The 20,330-nt window shown below is 43.6% G+C and overlaps 1 protein-coding gene across 6 annotated transcripts in view; it reads left to right on the top strand.

Annotated features, from left to right (window-relative positions):
- rundc3b (RUN domain containing 3b) overlaps window positions 1–20,330 on the top strand; it is a 103,117-nt gene that overhangs the window by 36,529 nt on the left and 46,258 nt on the right. For all 6 annotated transcript variants that reach the window (XM_055655563.1, XM_055655554.1, XM_055655547.1 and 3 more), the window contains exon 2: window positions 1,403–1,518. In XM_055655563.1, coding sequence (XP_055511538.1) covers window positions 1,403–1,518 — 116 coding nt within the window. The remainder of the gene's footprint in view (window positions 1–1,402; window positions 1,519–20,330) is intronic.

Genomic DNA, 20,330 nt, shown 5'->3' with positions numbered 1-20,330 from the left:
TCCCATGCATCCTAATCTTTTGGATCAGCCTACTATGAGGGACTTTATCAAATACGTTACTAAAATCCATTGCCCTGCCCTCTGCTCGCCTTCTCAAAACAATCAATCAAGTTCACAAGACATGACCTACAGACAAAGCCATGCTGACTGTCCCTAACTAGCCCATTCTCTTCCAAATCCTAGTCTATCCTAAAAAGATGCAAGGGAGATTACAGGGGCCTTGATGGAGATCTTTGTAATTTATCTTGCCTGGGGCAATCTCCTTGAGAGTAGCCAATTGTTCCTTTCTTTAAGACAAGAAGTAAAACTAATCCCAATAGTCTATAGTCAATAGTGCTTTATTTGTCAAATATGCAACTACACAGTGAAATTATGTTTGCATATATTACATATGCGGGCGTATAACAAAATGGAGCAATTTTTGGCACCATTATTCAAAGTCTGGTTGGCTTGCGTGCTCGATGTACTGGCGTAGTTCCCACAAACCGACGTCCCTCTCCTCTCCTCACCTGGCCATTTTTGTGCCTCGGGGGCACCTCCAGCAGACAACCTGAAGGCACTGGAGGCAATACTCAGGTCCTCGCTCCTCGCATCTGACTTCTCCAGCTTCCTCCCGCTTACACCGTCTGCTGAGCCTTCGGGTGGGTTCCCGAACTCCTGGACCAGTCCAGTGAGCCTTTGGACGAGATCTTGCCCACTGTGAGCCTACGGGCAGACTCTATCGAGCCTTCGGGTGGGTTCCCGGTCCCACAGGAGACCACGACAGGCGAGCTGGGTCTACCGGGTGGGCCCTCCGAGTGGGGTTCATGTGTGAGGTGTTGCATTTTGGGAGATTAAACATAAGGGGAAAGTGTATAGTTCAGCATATGACCTCTTAACAACATTGATGTGTGGAGGGATTTTGGTTCCCTGTCCATAACTCCATGAAAGTGGCAACACAAGTTAGAGTGGTAAAGAAGACATATGGTATACTTGCTTTCATTAGGTCGGTACATTGAGTGTAAGAGTCAGGATGTTATATTGCAGCTTTCGAGGACTTTGGTTAGCTGCATCTGGAGTACCCTGTCAGAATCTTTTTTCCCCAGGGTGAAAATGTCAACGACTAGAGGGCATAGCTTTAAAATGAGAAAGGACAAAATTAAAACGGATGTGAGGAACAATATTTGAACACAGTGGTGAGTGCCTGGATCATGCTGCCAGGGGTGGTGTTGAAAACACTGACATTTAAGAGGCTTTTGTGCAGGTAATGGAGGTACATCGATCACATATAGGCAGAGGAGGTTTGGTTAACTTGGCATCATGTTCAGCCAGGGCATTGTGGGCCGATGGGCTTAATCCTAATCCTGTGCTCTCCTGGTCCATATTCAATGTGTACCTTACTTGCCTAATTTGTATTTTACAGGTTTTCTGTTAAGACTCTAATTGATCACTCCTGTTTTGAGACCATTGATGATTCGTGTTCGGAATTTACAAATTTTGCAGCCATTCTGGAACAAGTCTTGACACATCGCCTCAAAGGTAATATATAATATGCTCTGTGCTCATGAAGATAATTGTGTGAATTCTGCAACTGGTGGACAAATGCATTGCTTTCAACAGAAATAGGGTCAGAACCTAATGCAGAAATCAATACATTTACAAGATATTGTTACGGGGGATATAAATGAAAATTCAAATTTGCGGTGTACAATGCATTAAAAACAATGCTGTAATATTGAATTTTTTATTTTTTGGGGGGAAATTTGAATGATTTTACAGAAATTATGCCAGCAACTTTTGTGAATGTCAATGAGATCAATGGCATAAGGCAAATAAACATTAAAAAAAAAAGCTGAATACTCAATGTTCCATCAGGGGAAGTACAAATGTAAAACTTGGGAATTTATTTCAATTGTACTTTGAGTAATGGCATTGATATTTTTTATTGTTGTTTTTGTGTACATCATTGAAACAATAAATCAGTGAATAAATTCCCAGTATTGTAAAGTGATTAAGCTGGAAAGAGTACAGAGAGTCACGGAATTATACAGTGCAGTACAGGCCCTTGAGCCCAACTCATCCACCCTGACCAAGATGACCATGTAAGCAGGTTCCATTTGCCTGTGTTTGGCTCATATCCCTGTGCATTTTTCTATCCATGAACCAATCAAACATATTTTACATGTTGTTATCATAGCTCCCTCAATTACTTTCTGTGGCAACTCTGTAAAGAAATTGCCCCTTGGTCCCCATTAAATATTTCTGCTTTCACATTAAAACTCTGCCCTCAAGTTTTTGATTTCCCATTTAAAAAAGATTGTATGCATTTATCTTATCTCTGGCCCTTGAGATTTTATATATCTCTTTAAGGTCACCCCTCAGTCTCCGATACTCCTGGCTTGCCCAACCTCTCCGAATAAACTCCTATGTTTGAGTCCTGGCAACACCTTTGCACTTTCCAACTTAATGATTTTTCTATAGCAAAATTGTTAACGATAGTCCAAGTGCGAAATCACCAAAATCATAAGAGTCGTACAGCATGGAAACAGGCCTTTTGGCCCAACTTGCCCATGCCAACCACTACATTGTCCAATCTACATTAGTCCCACCTGCCCATGTTTGGCCCATATTCCTCTAAACCTTTTCTATCCATGTACCTTTCAAATGTCTTTTATATGTTGTTATAGTACATGCCATAACTACCTCCTGGCAGCTCATTGCATATACTCGCCACTCTCTGTGTATGGGGAAAAAACGTTGCCCCTCAGGTTTCTATTAAATCTTTTCCCTCTATGTCCCTTGGTTTGTGATTCCCCTGCTTTGGGTAAATGATTCTGCATTCACCCCATCTATTCCCCTCATGATCGTATACACATCTATAAGATCATCTTTCATCCTCTTGCGCACCAAGGAATAAAGTCCTAGCCTACTCAACCATACTCCCGAAAGCTCAAGCCCTCGCTTCCTGGCAGCATCCTCATAAATCTTCTCTTTCCAACTTAACTACATCCTTTCTATAGAAGTATGACCATATCTTTATAGAATACGCACAATGCAGCCTAACCTACATAACTACACAACTTGTACACTCAATACCCTGGCTGATGAAAGCCAGTGTACCAAAAGCCTTCATGACCACACTTTCCTTGTGAAGACAGTTTCAAGAAACACTGTACCTGCACTCCTAGATCCCTCTACTCTACAACACTCCCCTGATCCCTGTCATACACTGTCAAGGTCCGCCTTGGTTTGACTTCCCTTGCAGTTATCTGCATTAAACTCCATTCACCCATTCTTCGGCCCACTTGTCCAACTGATCATGATCATGCTGTAATTACTGATAACGATCTTCACTATCCACTTATGGTCATCAGCAAACTTACTAATCATGCCTTCTACATTTTCATCCAAATCGTTGATATAAATGACAAACAACAATGGGCTCAGCACAGATCCCTAAGGCACACCACGAGTCACAAAGCTCCAGTGTGAAAAACACCCTTCCACCATCATTTTCTGCTTCCTTCCATGAAATCAATTCCAGTCAGCCAGCTCTCCCTGGAAGTTTCCATAATGTCCACAGCATTCCAGTCACACTTGCCTGTTGATGCCCTTAGACCTGTCAGGCCTCTAGCATTAAAATAAATATAAAATTTAATCCAACAATCTTTTCTCTCTCCCTGCCCATTCTGTCCACTAAACCTGCCTGCCAGTACGTCCATCATCCTCCAGTTAAGGTGTAACCCGTCCCTTTTGTACAGGTCGCCCCTACCCCAGAAGAGATCCCAGTGATCAAGAAATCTAAATCCTTGCTCTCTGTACCAGCCCCTCAGCCACACATTCAGATCCCCTATCTCCCTGTTCCTGTCCTCACCAGCACGAGGTACTGGAAGCAATCCAGAGATAACCACCATAGAAGTCCGGCATTTCAGTCTTCTTCCTAACTCTCTGAACTCACATTGCAGAACCTCCTTCCTCTTCTTCCCGATGTCGTTTGTGCCCACGTGCACAACTACTGCCGACTGTTCACCTTCCCTCTCGAGGATGTTCTGAATTTGGTTTGTGACATCCTGAACCCTGGCACCAGGGAGGCAACAGACCATCCTCGTGTCTCACTTGCCTCCACAGAATCTCCAGACCGCACCTCGGACAAAGGAGTCACCCAACACTATGGCTCTGCCCGATGTTGATCTCGCCGGTCAAGTCCCATCTGTAGGGTTGGAGCCACCGACATGTCCGCCGCTCGGACTGGAAGCATCGTCTCCCCCGATAGTTCCCAAGATGGTGTACCTGTTTTTATTAGGCACAGCTCCTGCACTCCACGGTTACCACCCTTTCTCTCAATCTCACACCTTCGTTCTTCCCGTATCCTCGGCGTGACTACCTCACTGTAGGTCCTGTCCAGGAAACTCTCATTTTCCCGGATGGCCCTGAGGTCATCCAGCTGCTTCTCCAGTGCCCCAACACGGTCCTTCAGGAGCTGAACCTGGACACGCTTGCCATAGTTGTAGCAGCCAGAAGCTCCATCCTTGTTCCTGTCCTCCCACATTCTGCAAGGAGAATGTGGAGAACATTTGATTCTGTAAACTGGGCTGCTGTTTGTAAGGTAGTTTCTCTAGTGGACCTGACATTTAATTTAACTTTTAACTCTAAATATGTTCTTTTCACAATTAAATCTTGCTGACTGACACCACTGACACTGATTGAATCCATTGGTGGATTTAAAAAAGATGAAGCACATATTTATTTTGCACACATTTCCAGGTATGAAAAGCGACATGCATACCAAGAATTGTGTTGACACGTATCCATTCTGTTTTGCCGTCATTCTATTGGCAACAATGTCCCTAAAACTCTGATGTAACAAATGATCATATAATGATTTTTGGTGACAAGGAATATAAAATGATGAAAATACTCAGCAGGTCAGGCAGCATCTGAAGAGAGGACCAGTGTCTGTGAAAGGTGATAAACAATTCAGAAGGGTTAGCTATGTTCCACTCACCACAGATGCTGCTTACTTGTGCAGTATTTCCAATATTTATTTTCTTTTTCAGCTTTCTAGTATCTGGTATTTTTGGCTTTTAATTAATTTTGTTGGTGACATTCCCACAGGAAGGTTATCTTTCAAGGGATTATATTATCTTATTGTGTCTTTACAATTCACATGCACTTTATCAGAGGTTTTAATCCAAACATCAGATTTGGAGTTGTGTAAACTCTGTGGAAAGGTCTTGTACATTTTGATTACTTCACACCTACAGTCCGATCATCGAAGATGGTGTTCTGACACTGGAACAATGTACTGTCTTAAATGTGCCAACTTAACGTTCACATTCTAGTGTTTATCCATACAGTATGTGCCTGTAAGTGTGGACATGATGCATTCCTTCAACTTCGAAAGAACAATTTCTCAATATGTGGATGAACACACAAAAAAAAGAGGGGTGTATCATTTATTTAATCAATCATTAAATGAATTTCAAAATAGATGTGATTTAAAATATGGTTTAGAAGGTTTGTCCAAAAGAAAAATCTATCGCATCCTGTTTTGAAAATTTTAAATGATCTAGAAGTATCAGATTTTTGAGGAAATGTCCAGATTATCATTAGCTGTTGTGTGGCAATGAGCTACCTGATATCACTTCTGAACAACATTGTTCCATTTGTAATGTGCCCTGCTTCTTGTTTCCCAGCTGAGGTATTGGATTAACTCCAGCTATCCTATTGATTGATTTAATGTTCCTAAACATCGCAATTAAAGCACCCCTTAATCTTCTATGCTTCAGGATACAAGCCTATGCTATCTGTTTTTGTAATGTAATTCATTTAACCTTGGTTATGTTCCAATATAATTGTGTGTCTCACTGTGATTGGATTTGCTGAATGTTCACAGCATCACCACAAATAAGAACAAGAGGAAAGACTGAAAAGACTCAAAATGTCACCTATCCATTTTAGAAACATAGAAACATAGAAATTAGGTGCAGGAGTAGGCCATTCGGCCCTTCGAGCCTGCACCGCCATTCAATATGATCATGGCTGATCATCCAACTCAGTATCCCCTGCCTGCCTTCTCTCCATACCCTCTGATCTTAGGATGTCAACAAAATAGAGAGAGTACAGAGGAGATTTACTAGAATGTTGCCTGGGTTTCAGCAACTAAGTTACAGAGAAAGGTTGAACAAGTTAGGGCTTTATTCTTTGGAGCGCAGAAGGTTAAGGGGGGACTTGATAGAGGTTTTTAAAATGATGAGAGGGATAGACAGAGTTGACGTGGAAAAGCTTTTCCCACTGAGAGTAGGGAAGATTCAAACAAGGGGACATGACATGAGAATTAAGGGACTGAAGTTTAGGGGTAACATGAGGGGGAACTTCTTTACTCAGAGAGTGGTAGCTGTGTGGAATGAGCTTCCAGTGAAGGTGGTGGAGGCAGGTTCGTTTTTATCATTTAAAAATAAATTGGATAGTTATATGGATGGGAAGGGAATGGAGGGTTATGGTCTGAGCACAGGTATATGGGACTAGGGGAGATTATGTGTTCAGCACGGACTAGAAGGGTCGAGATGGCCTGTTTCCGTGCTGTAATTGTTATATGGTTATATGGTTATCCCCTTGGCCACAAGGGCCACATCTAACTCCCTCTTAAATATAGCCAATGAACTGGCCTCAACTACCCTCTGTGGCAGAGAGTTCCAGAGATTCACCACTCTCTGTGTGAAAAAAGTTCTCCTCATCTCGGTTTTAAAGGATTTCCCCCTTATCCTTAAGCTGTGACCCCTTGTCCTGGACTTCCCCAACATCGGGAACAATCTTCCTGCATCTAGCCTGTCCAACCCCTTAAGAATTTTGTAAGTTTCTATAAGATCCCCTCTCAATCTCCTAAATTCTAGAGAGTATAAACCAAGTCTATCCAGTCTTTCTTCATAAGACAGTCCTGACATCCCAGGAATCGGTCTGGTGAACCTTCTCTGCACTCCCTCTATGGCAATAATGTCCTTCCTCAGATTTGGAGACCAAAACTGCACGCAATACTCCAGGTGTGGTCTCACCAAGACCCTGTACAACTGCAGTAGAACCTCCCTGCTCCTATACTCAAATCCTCTTGCTATGAAAGCCAACATACCATTCGCTTTCTTTACTGCCTGCTGCACCTGCATGCCTACCTTCAATGACTGGTGTACCATGACACCCAGGTCTCGCTGCATCTCCCCCTTTCCCAATCGGCCACCATTTAGATAATAGTCTGCTTTCCCGTTTTTGCCACCAAAATGGATAACCTCACATTTATCCACATTATACTGCATCTGCCAAACATTTGCCCACTCACCCAGCCTATCCAAGTCACCTTGCAGCCTCCTAGCACCTCACACCTAACACTACCCCCCAGCTTAGTGTCATCCGCAAACTTGGAGATATTGCCTTCAATTCCCTCATCCAGATCATTAATATATATTGTAAATAGCTGGGGTCCCAGTACTGAGCCTTGGGGTACCCCACTAGTCACTGCCTGCCATTGTGAAAAGGACCCGTTTACTCCTACTCTTTGCTTCCTGTTTGCCAGCCAGTTCTCTATCCACATCAATACTGAACCCCCAATGCCGTGTGCTTTTTCTCCGGGGATGATAACCCACTGAGTTATTCCGGCACTTTGTGTCTATATTTTTATAGAGCAAAGTATCATCGTCATATTCAGAACCATAGGTATATTCAAATTGCCTAATTCTGCTCTAATGTCTTATGGTTTTATCGTCTACAAGTTTTTAAGAAGGTCAGAACATCTTGTAAGCTACAAGTATGTAAAGTGGGAAATGTAAGCTCGAGTCAAATTTTGCATCAATAGCCAATGTGTAACCTTGTTCTGTTTTCTCTCTCAAATTATTCTACACTATTCCACTTAAATTCCACTTAAATTAATTATTTAAACAGTGAGCTGCTGCTTACCACCAAACCACATCATCACATACATCTATTTTAAAATACATTTGATGATTGATTAAATAAATGATCAATCCCTCAATTTTTTCTCAACGTCCACAAATTTTGAAATTGTTCTTTGATCCTAGGGTCGAAATTATTAGTACAAATTGTGATGATCTGTGATCTCAGCACCAAACCCTGTGTGTCACCACTTGTCGCCTTCTGGCAGTTCTTTGATGTGGCAAAAGACTGTGTGTCACCAGGAAGCATAAAATATATTAAAGCATGAAACAGTTTCTTACGTTCTAGACTTCACACAACCCACAGCTCCGCTCTTGCTCCCCCTCTCCCCAGATAGAGTCCACCGAGTCCTCACCTTTCACCCCATCAGCCCTTGCATACAGCACATAATCCAGTGACATTTTCGCCATCTCCAACGGGATCCCACCACGTCACATCTTCCCATTTCCACCCTTTTCTGCTTTACACGTATGTTCCCTCCGCAACTCCCTGGTTAACTCATCCCTTCCCACCCAAACCATCACCTCCCCAGGTATCTTCCCCTGCAATCTCAGGGGATGCAACACCTGTCCTTATACTTCCTGCCTCGACTGTGTCCAGAGACCCCAACAGTCCTTTATTGATACATAGATACATAGACAATAGGTGCAGGAATAGGCTATTCGGCCCTTCGAACCAGCACTGCCATTCAAAGTGATCATAGCTGGTCATTCACAATCAGTGCCCTGTTCTTGCCTTCTCCCGATATCCCTTGATTCCGCTTATCCTAAGAGCTCTATCTAACTCTCAAAATGCATCCAGTGAAATGGCCTCCACTGCCTTCTTTGGCAGAGAATTCCACAAATTCACAAAAAATTTTGTGTGAAAATGTTTTTCCTCGTCTCAGTTCGAAATGGCCTACCGCTTATTCTTAAACTGTTGCCCTTGGTTCTGGGCTCTCCCAACATCAGGAAAATGTTTCCTGCATCTAGCGTGCCCAATCCCTTAACAATTTTATATGTTTCTATATAATTCCCTCTCATCCTTCTTATTTCCATTGAATACAAGCCCAGTCGATCCATTCTTTCATCATATGACAGTCCTGCCATCCCAGGAATTCACATCATGAACCTACGCTGCACTCCCTCAAGCAAGAATGTCTTTCCTCAAATCAAGTTAGGCAGAGGTTCACTTGCATCTCCTCCAACCTCATCTACTATACCCACTGTTACAGGTGTGAACTCTCATTGTCCTGGGCCTCCTCTGTTGTCAGAATGAGACAAAACACGAATAGGAGGAACAGCACCTTGTGTTTTGCTTGGACAGCTTTATAACCCAGCGGTATGAATATATAAATCAGTATCTATCTTCCTTCCTTCACACACTGGCCCGCTGAGTTACTCCAGCATTTTGTGTCTATCTTCAGTATGAATATTGATTTCTCTAACTTCAAATGCATCCACCTCACTCTCCATCCCTTCCCCACCCTTATCATCATACTAGTTTCACTGTCACCCTGTTGAGTTTGACTCTGTATAACTTGTTATCACATAACCCACAGCCAATAATGGACCATTGTGGGCTCCACCTTTGTTTGATCATCATTCCTTTTTGCATATCTTTCATTCATTTATTCTATATTTCTCTATATCACCGTCTATATCCCTTGTTTCCCTTTCCACCCGCCTCTCAGTCTGAAGAAGAGTCTCGACCCAAAACGTCACCTATTCCTTTTCTCCTTGGATGCTGCCTGACCCGCTGAGTTACTCCAGCTTTTTGTGTCTATCTTCGGTTTAAACCTGAATCTGCAATTCCTTCCTACGCAACTATTAATTTCATTGACCCGGTAAAAACTGACATGCAATGTTTCTATGACATCCAGTAAGTTGTTGTGGGAAATTGAGCAAAGTAATGTGAGTTCACTCGAATCTGGTAGAGCATGTAATTGGACCTTGATGGGTATTAGTTTAGCATCGCTTTTTTTCTCAATGCTACCATACTCGCTTGATAATGCTGGTATTGAAGCCTCGGGCTAGATTATATTCCCAGATTATATTTGGCGTCTGTTTGCCAACTGCTTTTAATTGTTAGCGTCGCTGATAACTGGGGACTGAGATGATAGGAGAGAAGCTACTGCTTATCATGTTGCAAAAGATATGGCTGGATGTCAATATTTATGCTGTCGTGCACTGTTGTCAGTAGTAAGAAAATATCTTGTTAGTTAATACCCTCCACAACATCTCTCTCATATGGAGGATGTAGATCTGTGGTTTCTTGGATAGTTTGGTTAATGTAGGAGATTAATTTTGAAAGAGTGGTTCATAGTTGGTGTAATATAAGACCAACGCTGGTTCAAGTTTATTTCAGAACAAGAAAAGAATGCAGGACATTGTGGGCCATAGGGTCTGTTCCTGTGCTGCATTGTTCTATGATCTACATGACAAGTAAAGCATGTAGTGCATATCAGCAAACGGAGATAAAATGTGAAGGTGCCTGCTGAAAGACATGCAATATACTGTAAATTGTAGACTCACATTTAGGATTCCCACAGAGTTGTGCAGCATGGAAACGGGCCCTTTGATCCATCATGTTTTTACTGGCCATCGAATACGTATTTAGTTTAGTTTAGTGATACCGTGTGGAAACAGGCCCTTTGGCCCAAAGGGGTCTGCGCCGACCAGCGATCTCCGCATATTAACACTATCCTTCACGAGGGACAATTTTTACATTTACCAAGCTAAGTAATTTTACATTTACCGTACCAAACCTGTACGTCTTTGGAGTGTGGGAGGAAACAGAAGAACTCAGAAAAAACCCACGCAGGTCACGGGGAGAACGTACAAACTCTGTACAGGCAGCACCTGTAGTCAGGATCGAACCCCGGGTCTCCGGCGCTGCATTCGCTGTAAGGCAGCAACTCTACCGCTGCACCACCGTGCCGCCCATCAGCAGTAGCCTTCTATGCCATGGAGTTTCAATTTCTCATCTAAATACAATGTAAATATATCACGAGAGTACCTACCTACAATACTTTCTCAGAAAATGGGCAAACACTCTGAATCTTAAATTAATTCTGTCCCTCATTTATTTATTTTTTCCCCCAAAAATTTCTCCACCACTGATTTTAGACTCGCTGGCCTGAAATTTCTTGGCTTATTCAAAGATGTGTGTTTGCTGCCCTCCAGTCATCTGGCACTTCGTGGCCAGAGGTGATTTGAAAATGTCAATCATTGCCCCTGCATATCCCCTGCATTGTCTCTCAAAGAACCTGGGTTATATTTCATCAGGCTATGAGGATTTATTCCATTTTATACTCACTAAGATGTTCAATATCCTCTATCAATAAAAAATATACAAGTTGCTATGGGTTCTTTGTTCATAGGGCAAATGATCAAGATAGGTTGCAATGCTGACCTTGAGTGTTCTGTTTGTGCAATTTATATTCCATCCAAGCTATTGTCTGCACTCTTGTCTCACTCTCAATGGTTGTCTCAATGATCGTTTCTGTAAATTGAAAAGTTGGAGTAAATTAGTCAGTGCTATAATTATGTACATTGATTTTAGTCCCCAAATAACTGCACCGATTTGATTTTTGCTTTCCTTGCTTCTGTCCAGTTCTCGACTGAAGTGAGATGATTTCTGATAACCATAGAACTATCTTTTGAGATGTATGTCTGATTTTTGTCCCTCAATGCCAGTGCCAGTAGGGCGGCTTGGTAGCACAATGGTAGAGTTGCTGCCTTGCAGCACCAGAGATCCGGATTCGATCCTGACTATGTGTGTTGTCTGTAGGGTTTGTACGTTCTCCACGTGACTGCATGGGTTTTCTCCAGATGCTTGGGTTTCCTCCCACACTCCAAAGACATACAGGTTTGTGGGGTAATTGGCTTCGGTAAAGATTGTAATTTTGTTTCTAGTTTGTAGGGTAGTGGTAGTATATGGGGATAGCTGGTTGGCGTAGACTCGGTGGGCCGAAGGCCTGTTTCCGAACTCTATTCCGCACTCTATCTCTAAACTAATCTGAAGGGTCTCCACACCAAGACAAAGGTATTCTGTACTTTTATTTGAACTACTGTTTTATTAATTGGTGGACAAGGTGCCTAACAGAACAATTTTTCAGAATGCATGGGGGGGTGGGGGGCAAGCTTGTTCGAAGAAAACTGATAGTGTGGTTGGATTGCATGACTCTTAGTTATAGTGACTTCATATGCTTCAACATGGGGTAACATTATTTAATACCACTGGCAAAGATCTTTGTATTGTAATCAAAGAAGTATCATATGACAAGAATCACTAGGTTATGGCCAGGTTTGCTAAATCTAAATGAGTTATTTTCAGCAGGACTCCTATGATTAAAATGATATCTATTTAGGTATAAAAATCTATTATGCTACTTTACTGATGTCCAGGTATATCCTCGGTATCTCCCTCTCTCCTGACTCGGTCTGAAGAAGGGTCTCGACCCGAAACGTCACCCATTCCTTCTATCCAGAGATGTTGCCTGTCCTGCTGAGTTACTCCAGCATTTTTTGTCTATTTACTGATGAATCTGCAAGATGTTTTTTTGCTAAACTGTAGTTACCCTTTGTATATAGTAGTTACATGAATTCTAATTACATTATAATTTCCATTGTCTTCTGGAGAGATGGTCCTCTGCATTTATATTTCTGTGCTTTCTAAAATCTGTTAATCATTTGGCAGCTCCAAAGCCAAGATGTTCTGTCCATCACACTACATCTCTTACCATCTGACCTCCCTTTCCAAACAACATCTAATAGCCCTTTATAAACTGTTTTCATTACTGGAATGAAGGAAGACCATGATTCCGAGCTAGCCTGGCTTGGAACATAGAACATAGACAAATACTGCACAGGAACAGACCTTTGGCCCACAATTTCTGTGCCGAACATCCATCCATTCCCTACATATCCATGTGTCGATCTCATTGCCTCTTAAACACCACTATTGTATTTGCCTCCACCACCACCCTTGGCAGCATGTTCCAGGCACTCGCCACCCTCTGTGTAAAATCATTTGCCTGGCATTTCACTTTTAAACCTGCCCTAACCAATGAAGGCAAGCATACCGTATGCCATTCTTCACCACTCTATCTACTTGTGTTGCCATCTTCAGGGAGTTACGGACTTAGACGTCCAAGATCCCTCTGCATGTCAATGCTGTTAAAGGTCTTGCCATCATTGGATACCTTCTCCTTACACTTGCCTTTCCAAAGTGCAAGACCTCACAATAGCTCTGATTAAATACTATCTGCCTTTTCTCTGTCTACTTCTGCAGTTGATCTATATCCTGCTGTATATTTTAACAGCCTTACTCACCCTCCACAACTCTAGTAATATGAGTGTCACCTGCAAAGTTACTAATATTTGTATCCGAATCATTTCCATGCAATGGAGACAAACAATAGAGGTCACAGCACAGGTCTCTGCAGAACTTGTGCAGGGACAGGTTCCTCCAGCTAGAATGATGCCTTTCCACTACTTCTAGACTTCAGTCTTCTATCAGCAAGCGGTTATGAATCCATAACACCGAGTCATTGTTAAAGACCGAGGCTGACCCCAAACCCATTCTGCTTTCAATTAGCTTTCAATCCAGATCTTGTGTGACTAAGTCTGGAGATGGGTTCCGACACAAGACATCACCCATCCTTTTTCTCTAGAGATGCTGAGTTACTCCAGCACTTTGCGTCCAGCTTGTGTGACTAATGAGCCCTCAAAGATTTAAGGAATGAAGCAAACCATTCTTTCAGAATCTTTATTTAACCCATGGGGACCAAATGGGTTTATGGTTGGCAAACCCTGATGCTAGAAGTAGGTGTAGAGGGCCAAAAACCTACGGTGTGTGCAGAAAGCTTTACTGCAAGTCCAGAAGACACAGCCTTCCACTACATCAAGTAGTCCCCATCCCAACTCCCCACAGGCAATCTCAAACTTCAGATAGCCCTTGCTTTCTCTCTCTATCCCCCTTCCCGGTTCTCCCACTAGTCTTACTGTCTCCCACTACATTCTATCTTTGTCCCGCCCCCTCTCCTGACATCAATCTGAAGTAGGGTCTCGACCTGAAACTTCGCCATTTCTTCTCTCCAGAGATGCTGCCTCACCCGCTGAGTTACTCCAGCATTATGTGTCTACCAATCTCAAACTCACCTTGCTTTGACCAGTTGCCTTGCTCTCCTGTGTCAGAGTGGCCATCCAGCAGGATTTGGATCTAAAATAACACAATAACGCACCTTGTGATTAATTTCAACTGAGCATTAGGGAAATGCATCCTTTCCATTGTAATTTTACACCTGCCAAATTTCTGGGATGGTGTGAAATGATCCAAAATGGTTTACATAACATATCTCTTGAGTGTTCACATAATACAAAAAAAAGTGGTCATGCGGTAGAATGTTGAGGTTGGTGTGCTTTCATTGATCTAATGATGTTATGATTGATCGGAAAATCTCTACTGCAGTGGCTGCAGTCTGACAGTAATAGTACTGTTGATCAAAGTGTACGAAGAAACTGCAGGTGCTGGTTTTTACTGAAGGTAGACACCAAATTCTGGAGCAACTCGGCCAGTCATGTAGCATCTCTGGTGGAAAAGAAACAGGTGACGTATCAGGTCGGAACCTTTCTTCATGTTTGTATTGGTGCATTTGAGAGTGTTGGTGCAGTAGTGGGTAACCTAGACATGAATATTAAAGGGAGCAGGACACGGGGTACAAACACTGGCCTTTGACTTAGTCATACAGCACGGAAACTGACCTTTGGCCCAACTCGCCCATGCCAACCAAAATGTCCCATATATGCTGCATTTGCCCCATCTATGCTCCATTTACCCACATTTGGCCCATATCCTCACAACCTTTTCCTACCCATGTAAATGTCAAAATCTATATCTATACATATCTAAAGCTCAGATCTTGTTATCTTCCGGTTTGCGCGGTCATTCTATTTGCGCAAACACAGTACGCGATAGAGCTACGATTTTTCGCCAGCTTACTCACCGTTCTCATGAGCTGCAATTGCACCAAGTTTTATTCCGATCAGTGGTCTAATGTAAAAGTTAGCGAGGTTTGAAAAATCGTAAAAACTGCGTGTGCGCAGATCGATCTCCTCTCCTGCCGTTCAGCGCCACGTGGATTTCTCTTTTCTCCTGTCACTACTGCCCCTTCCTGCACCATCGGGTTAGTGGCAGCGCCTAACGGCAGTGGCTCGACTACAGTCTGTCTTTTTTTATTTTTGTCTTGTTAAATGGATGGCTTGAGTTAGTTTTTATTATTTTTTTTAGCTGTGTATATGTGGCGGGTGGTGGGGGGGCTGTGGGGGAAACCGTTTTAAATCTCTTCCCTGTGCGGGGACCTGACTATTCCCTGTCGGGTCTCGGATGTCGTTGGGCCTAACATCGTGGAGCCGGCGTCGACCTCCGGCCGGGGCTAACCTGAGGGCTCCAGTTGCAGACCCTGCGGAACTGACATCGCGGAGCTGGCCAACTTCGGAGCGGGAAGAGCTGTCGTGGCACGCGGCTGCGACCCGACTTTTGGAGTTCGGAGGCACCGGCCGCAGACCCGGTGGACGGGAACATCGGGAGCTCCAGGTCCCTGGTGGGAGACCGCTTTTCCGAGCTCCGCAACGGCGACTTCTCGCGCTGGAATCGCGGGTTTAAGGACATGGAGCCAGGGCCTAACATCGCCCGGCGTGGCTTAAACGGCCTCAGGACTTACCATCGCCCACCGGGGTTTTACCATCGGAGCCCCAGTTCGCCTCGACACTGCAGTTGGACTGCTGAACCACGGGAGAAGGAACAAAGGGAAGAGATAAAGACTTTGCCTTCCATCACAGTGAGGAGATGTTGGAGACTCACTGTGATGGATGTTTATGTAAACTATGTTAAGTGTGGGTCTTGGATTGTTTTGTAATGTAAAAAACTGTAGAAATTATATTTCGTTCAAACCCAGGTTTGAATGACAATAAATTGCATTCTATTCTATTCTATTCTACCATTGCATCTTTACTGGAGCTTAGGGAGGCTCTGGATGGCCGGTAGATGTCTACAACCGGACACAATTTTCAGAGGGAGATTGGGTCGGAGACCCGACCCGAAGCAGCCCAGCGTCGGAGACCCAGCCCAGCCCAGAGTCGGAGACCCAGCCCAGCCCGGAGTCGGAGACCCAGCCCAGCCAAGCGTCAGAGACCCAGCCCAGCCCGGAGTCAGAGATGTCGCCAAACGGAGATCGGAGACTCTGATCCCGGCAGAGGAGCTCCCGCTATGAGTCCCCATCGCAACGCAAATTCTCTGCCTCAGAAAGCAGTGGAGGCAAGGGATATGGGGAGAAGGCTGGAACAGGGTACTGATTGTGGATGATCAGGCATGACCACAGTGAATGGCGGTGCTGGTTCAAAGGGCCAAATGGCCTGCTCCTGCACCCATTGTCTATTGAGACCTGACAACATCCTCATAAACCTTCTCTATGCTCTTTCCAGTTTAATGGATTTTTTTCCTGTAGCAGTGACCAAATCTAAACTTAATTCTCCAACTGCGGCATCACCAACACCTGTACAACAACTGTACCATAATGTCCCAACTTCCACACTCAATTCTAAGACTGATGAATGCCAGCATTACTTTTATTAGACCCATTATTGTTTAATTTCTTGCATGGCTGGTGCATGCGAATCTGATTGCTTTATGTTCTCTTGTAGTTTTTATTAGATCATTGTCCCTAAACGAACAGCTATCTGATCTTTGTGTTATAGACCCATAAAAATCAATGTGAATTTGAGGAGCAAATATGTAAGGAGATCGTAGATAGCTATAGATATAATGAGCTAATATATACATATACACACAGTCTGAAGAAGGGTTTCGTTCCGAAACGTTGCCTATTTCCTTCGCTCCATAGATGCTGCTGCACCCGCTGAGTTTCTCCAGCATTTTTGTGTACCTAATATATACATATGTGATTTTAGCTTCCTGCATATCAACTGGGACTGCCATAGCAATAAGGATTCAAGTGTGTCAATTTTAGGTAACTAACTACAAACATACACCTGCACCTGTGGTCCACCTGGATGAATACCTATTTCTGCTCCTCACCCCCCCCCCCCCCCCCCCTTCCACCTGTATTCCTTCCTCTGGCTTCACAATTCGTGCCTCATCTCCTTATCTCACACTATTGTTTTTACACCTCTGGCCTTTGTCCAACCGTCTGCCAACCAAAAACCTCCACTCACCATATTCACCTGGAACTTGCCAGACTTTCTCCCACCCCACCTATCTTCCAGCTTTTTGTCCCCTTCTCCCTCCCCTCCCTCACTATAATCAGTCTGAAGACGGGTCCTGAGCCAAAGTGTTGCCAATCCACATAATCCAAAGATGCTGCCTGCCCTGTTAGTTACTCCAGCACTTATTTTGTAAACCAGCATCTGCAGTTCCTTGTGTCTACATTAACTGGTAAAGTGGTTCAAGGAATGGCAAATGGAATTTAACCCAGATAAATGTGAATTAATATATTTTGGGAAGTTGAATCAAGGTTGCACATACAGTGGCTTGCAAAAGTTTTCATACCCCTTGAACTTTTCCACATTTTGTCACGTTACAACCACAAACGTAAATGTATTTTATTGGGATTTTATGTGATAGACCAACACAAAGTGGTACATAATTGTGAAGTGGAAGGAAAATGATACATGGTTTTCAAATTTTTTTACAAATAAAAAACTGAAAAGTGTGGCGTGCAAAAGTATTCAGCCCCCCCCGAGTCGATACTTTGTAGAACCACCTTTCGCTGCAATTACAGCTGCAAGTCTTTTGGGGTATGTCTCTACCAGCATTGCACATCTAGAGACTGAACTTTTTGCCCGTTCTTCTTTGCAAAATAGCTCAAGCTCAGTCAGATTGGATGGAGAGCGTCTGTGAACAGCAATTTTCAAGTCTTGCCAGAGATTCTCAATTGGATTTAGGTCTGGACTTTGCCTGGGCCATTCTAACACATGAATATGCTTTGATCTAAACCATTCCATTGTAGCTCTGGCTGTATGTTTAGGGTCGTTGTCCTGCTGGAAGGTGAACCTCCGCCCCAGTCTCAAGTCTTTTGCAGACTCTAACAGGTTTTCTTCCAAGATTGCCCTGTATTTGGCTCCATCCATCTTCCCATCAACTCTGACCAGCTTCCCTGTCCCTGCTGAAGAAAAGCATCCCCACAGCATGATGCTGCCACCACCATGTTTCACAGTGGGGATGGTGTGTCCAGGGTGATGTGCAGTGTTAGTTTTCCGCCACACATAGCGTTTTGCATTTAATCCAAAAACTTCAATTTTGGTCTCATCTGACCAGAGCACCTTCCTCCACATGTTTGCTGTGTCCCCCACATGGCTTGTGGCAAACTGCAAACGGGACTTCTTATGGCTTTTTTTTTTCATCAATGGCTTTCTTCTTGCCACTCTTCCATAAAGGCCCGATTTGTGGAGTGCACGACTAATAGTTGTCCTATGGACAGATTCTCCCACCTGAGCTGTGGATCTCTGCAGCTCCTCCAGAGTTACCATGGGCCTCTTGGCTGCTTCTCTGATCAATGCTCTCCTTGCCCGGCCTGTCAGTTTAGGTGGACGGCCATGTCTTGGTAGGTTTGCAGTTGTGCCATACTCTTTCCATTTTCGGATGATGGATTGAACAGTGCTCCGTGAGATGTTCAAAGCTTGGGATATTTTTTTATAACCTAACCCTGCTTTAAACTTCTCCACAACTTTATCCCTGACCTGTCTTGTGTGTTCCTTGGGCTTCATGATGCTGTTTGTTCACTAATGTTCTCTAACAAACCTCTGAGGCCTTCACAGAACAGCTGTATTTCTACTGAGATTAGATTACACACAAGTAGACTCATTTTTACTAATTTACTAATTAGGTGACTTCTGAAGGCAATTGGTTGCACTGGATTTTATTTAGGGGTATCAGAGTAAAGGGGGCTGAATACTTTTGCACGCCACACTTTTCAGTTTTTTATTTGTAAAACAATGTGAAAACCACGTATCATTTTCCTTCCACTTCACAATTATGCGCCACTTTGTGTTGGTCTATCACATAAAATCCCAATAAAATACATTTACGTTTGTGGTTGTAACGTGACAAAATGTGGAAAAGTTCAAGGGGTATGAAATATTTTGCAAGCCACTGTATACAGTGAATGACAGGGCCCTGGGAAGTGTTGTAGAACAGAAAGTGGGTAAAGATATTTCTTAAAATTGGTGGCACAGGTAGACAAGGTGGTAAAGAAGATGTATAGCATACTTGCCTTCATCAGACATGGCATTGAGTACAATAGTTTGATGATATGTAACAAGACATTGGTATGCCTGCACCTGAAATATTGTGTGCAGTTCTGATCACCATAGAATCAGAATTAGATTTTATTTGCCAAGTATATTTTGCAGCATATGAGGAATTTCATTGGCCAGGTCAGTCATACAATTAAAAGCAACTGATCATCAAAAAATACATTTTAACATGAACATCCACCACAGTGACCCGTACACATTCCTCACTGTGATGGAAGGCGAAATAAATGTTCAAGTCCTTTCCCTTAACTCTTCCTCTGTTGTGGGCCTCGAGCCCCCGTTGAGGCAATCTGCTCCCGCATCGGGGGGATTTCAGCTCCCCGCGCCGGGCGATCGAACCGCGCGTCGGGGCTGGACGAACCTTCTGCGGCGTTGGAGCTCCCGACTCTGCCTCACCTGAGACTGCGAGCCCTTGATGTTGGTTCCACGGTGGGAGCGAACCAAGGCAAGGGATCAGCTCCGACGGTAAGTACCGTCCCCCCCCCCCCCCCCCCCCGCAGTGGGACTCACGAAAGTCCGATGAGGCTTCCAGCTCCATCGATCGAAGGCCGCACAGCCCGGAGAATGTGATCCGAAAATTGATCTCATCTCCGGGAAGGTAAGAACTTGAAAAAATGTTTCCCCCGACCCTCTCCCTCCACACAAATCAAACCGAGCAACATTAAAACAACTTTCAACAAACTCTAAAAATAAAAACTGGTAATATAATTAAGCTGGAGAAGGTGCAAAATATTCCAGATGATGTTACGGGGACTGGAAGGCATGAGTTGTAAGGAGAGAATAGATACGCTGAGACTTTTTTTCCCTGGAGTGAAGGAAACTGACGGTTGACCTTGGAGAGATTTATAAAATCATGGAGGGTAATGGGTTTTCAGTCTTTTTTCAGAGTAGGGGTCTAAAACGGGAGAATGTAGGTTTATAGTGAGAGGTGTATGATTTAAAGGGACCTGAGAGGCAATTTTGTTTTCCACGGAGGGTCGTGGGTATTTGGATCAAGCTGCCAGGTGAAGTAGGTTTAAGTTTATTATTGTTGCATATACAGCAGTACGATGAAAAGCTCATGTTTGCATGTTATCCAATCAAATCGGATGATAC

This window comes from Leucoraja erinacea, chromosome 2 (genome assembly GCF_028641065.1).
Source record: "Leucoraja erinacea ecotype New England chromosome 2, Leri_hhj_1, whole genome shotgun sequence".
Lineage (NCBI taxonomy): Eukaryota > Metazoa > Chordata > Chondrichthyes > Rajiformes > Rajidae > Leucoraja > Leucoraja erinaceus.
The sequence above is the reverse complement of the archived record's forward strand: the minus strand, read 5'-3'. Positions and strand labels throughout refer to the sequence as shown.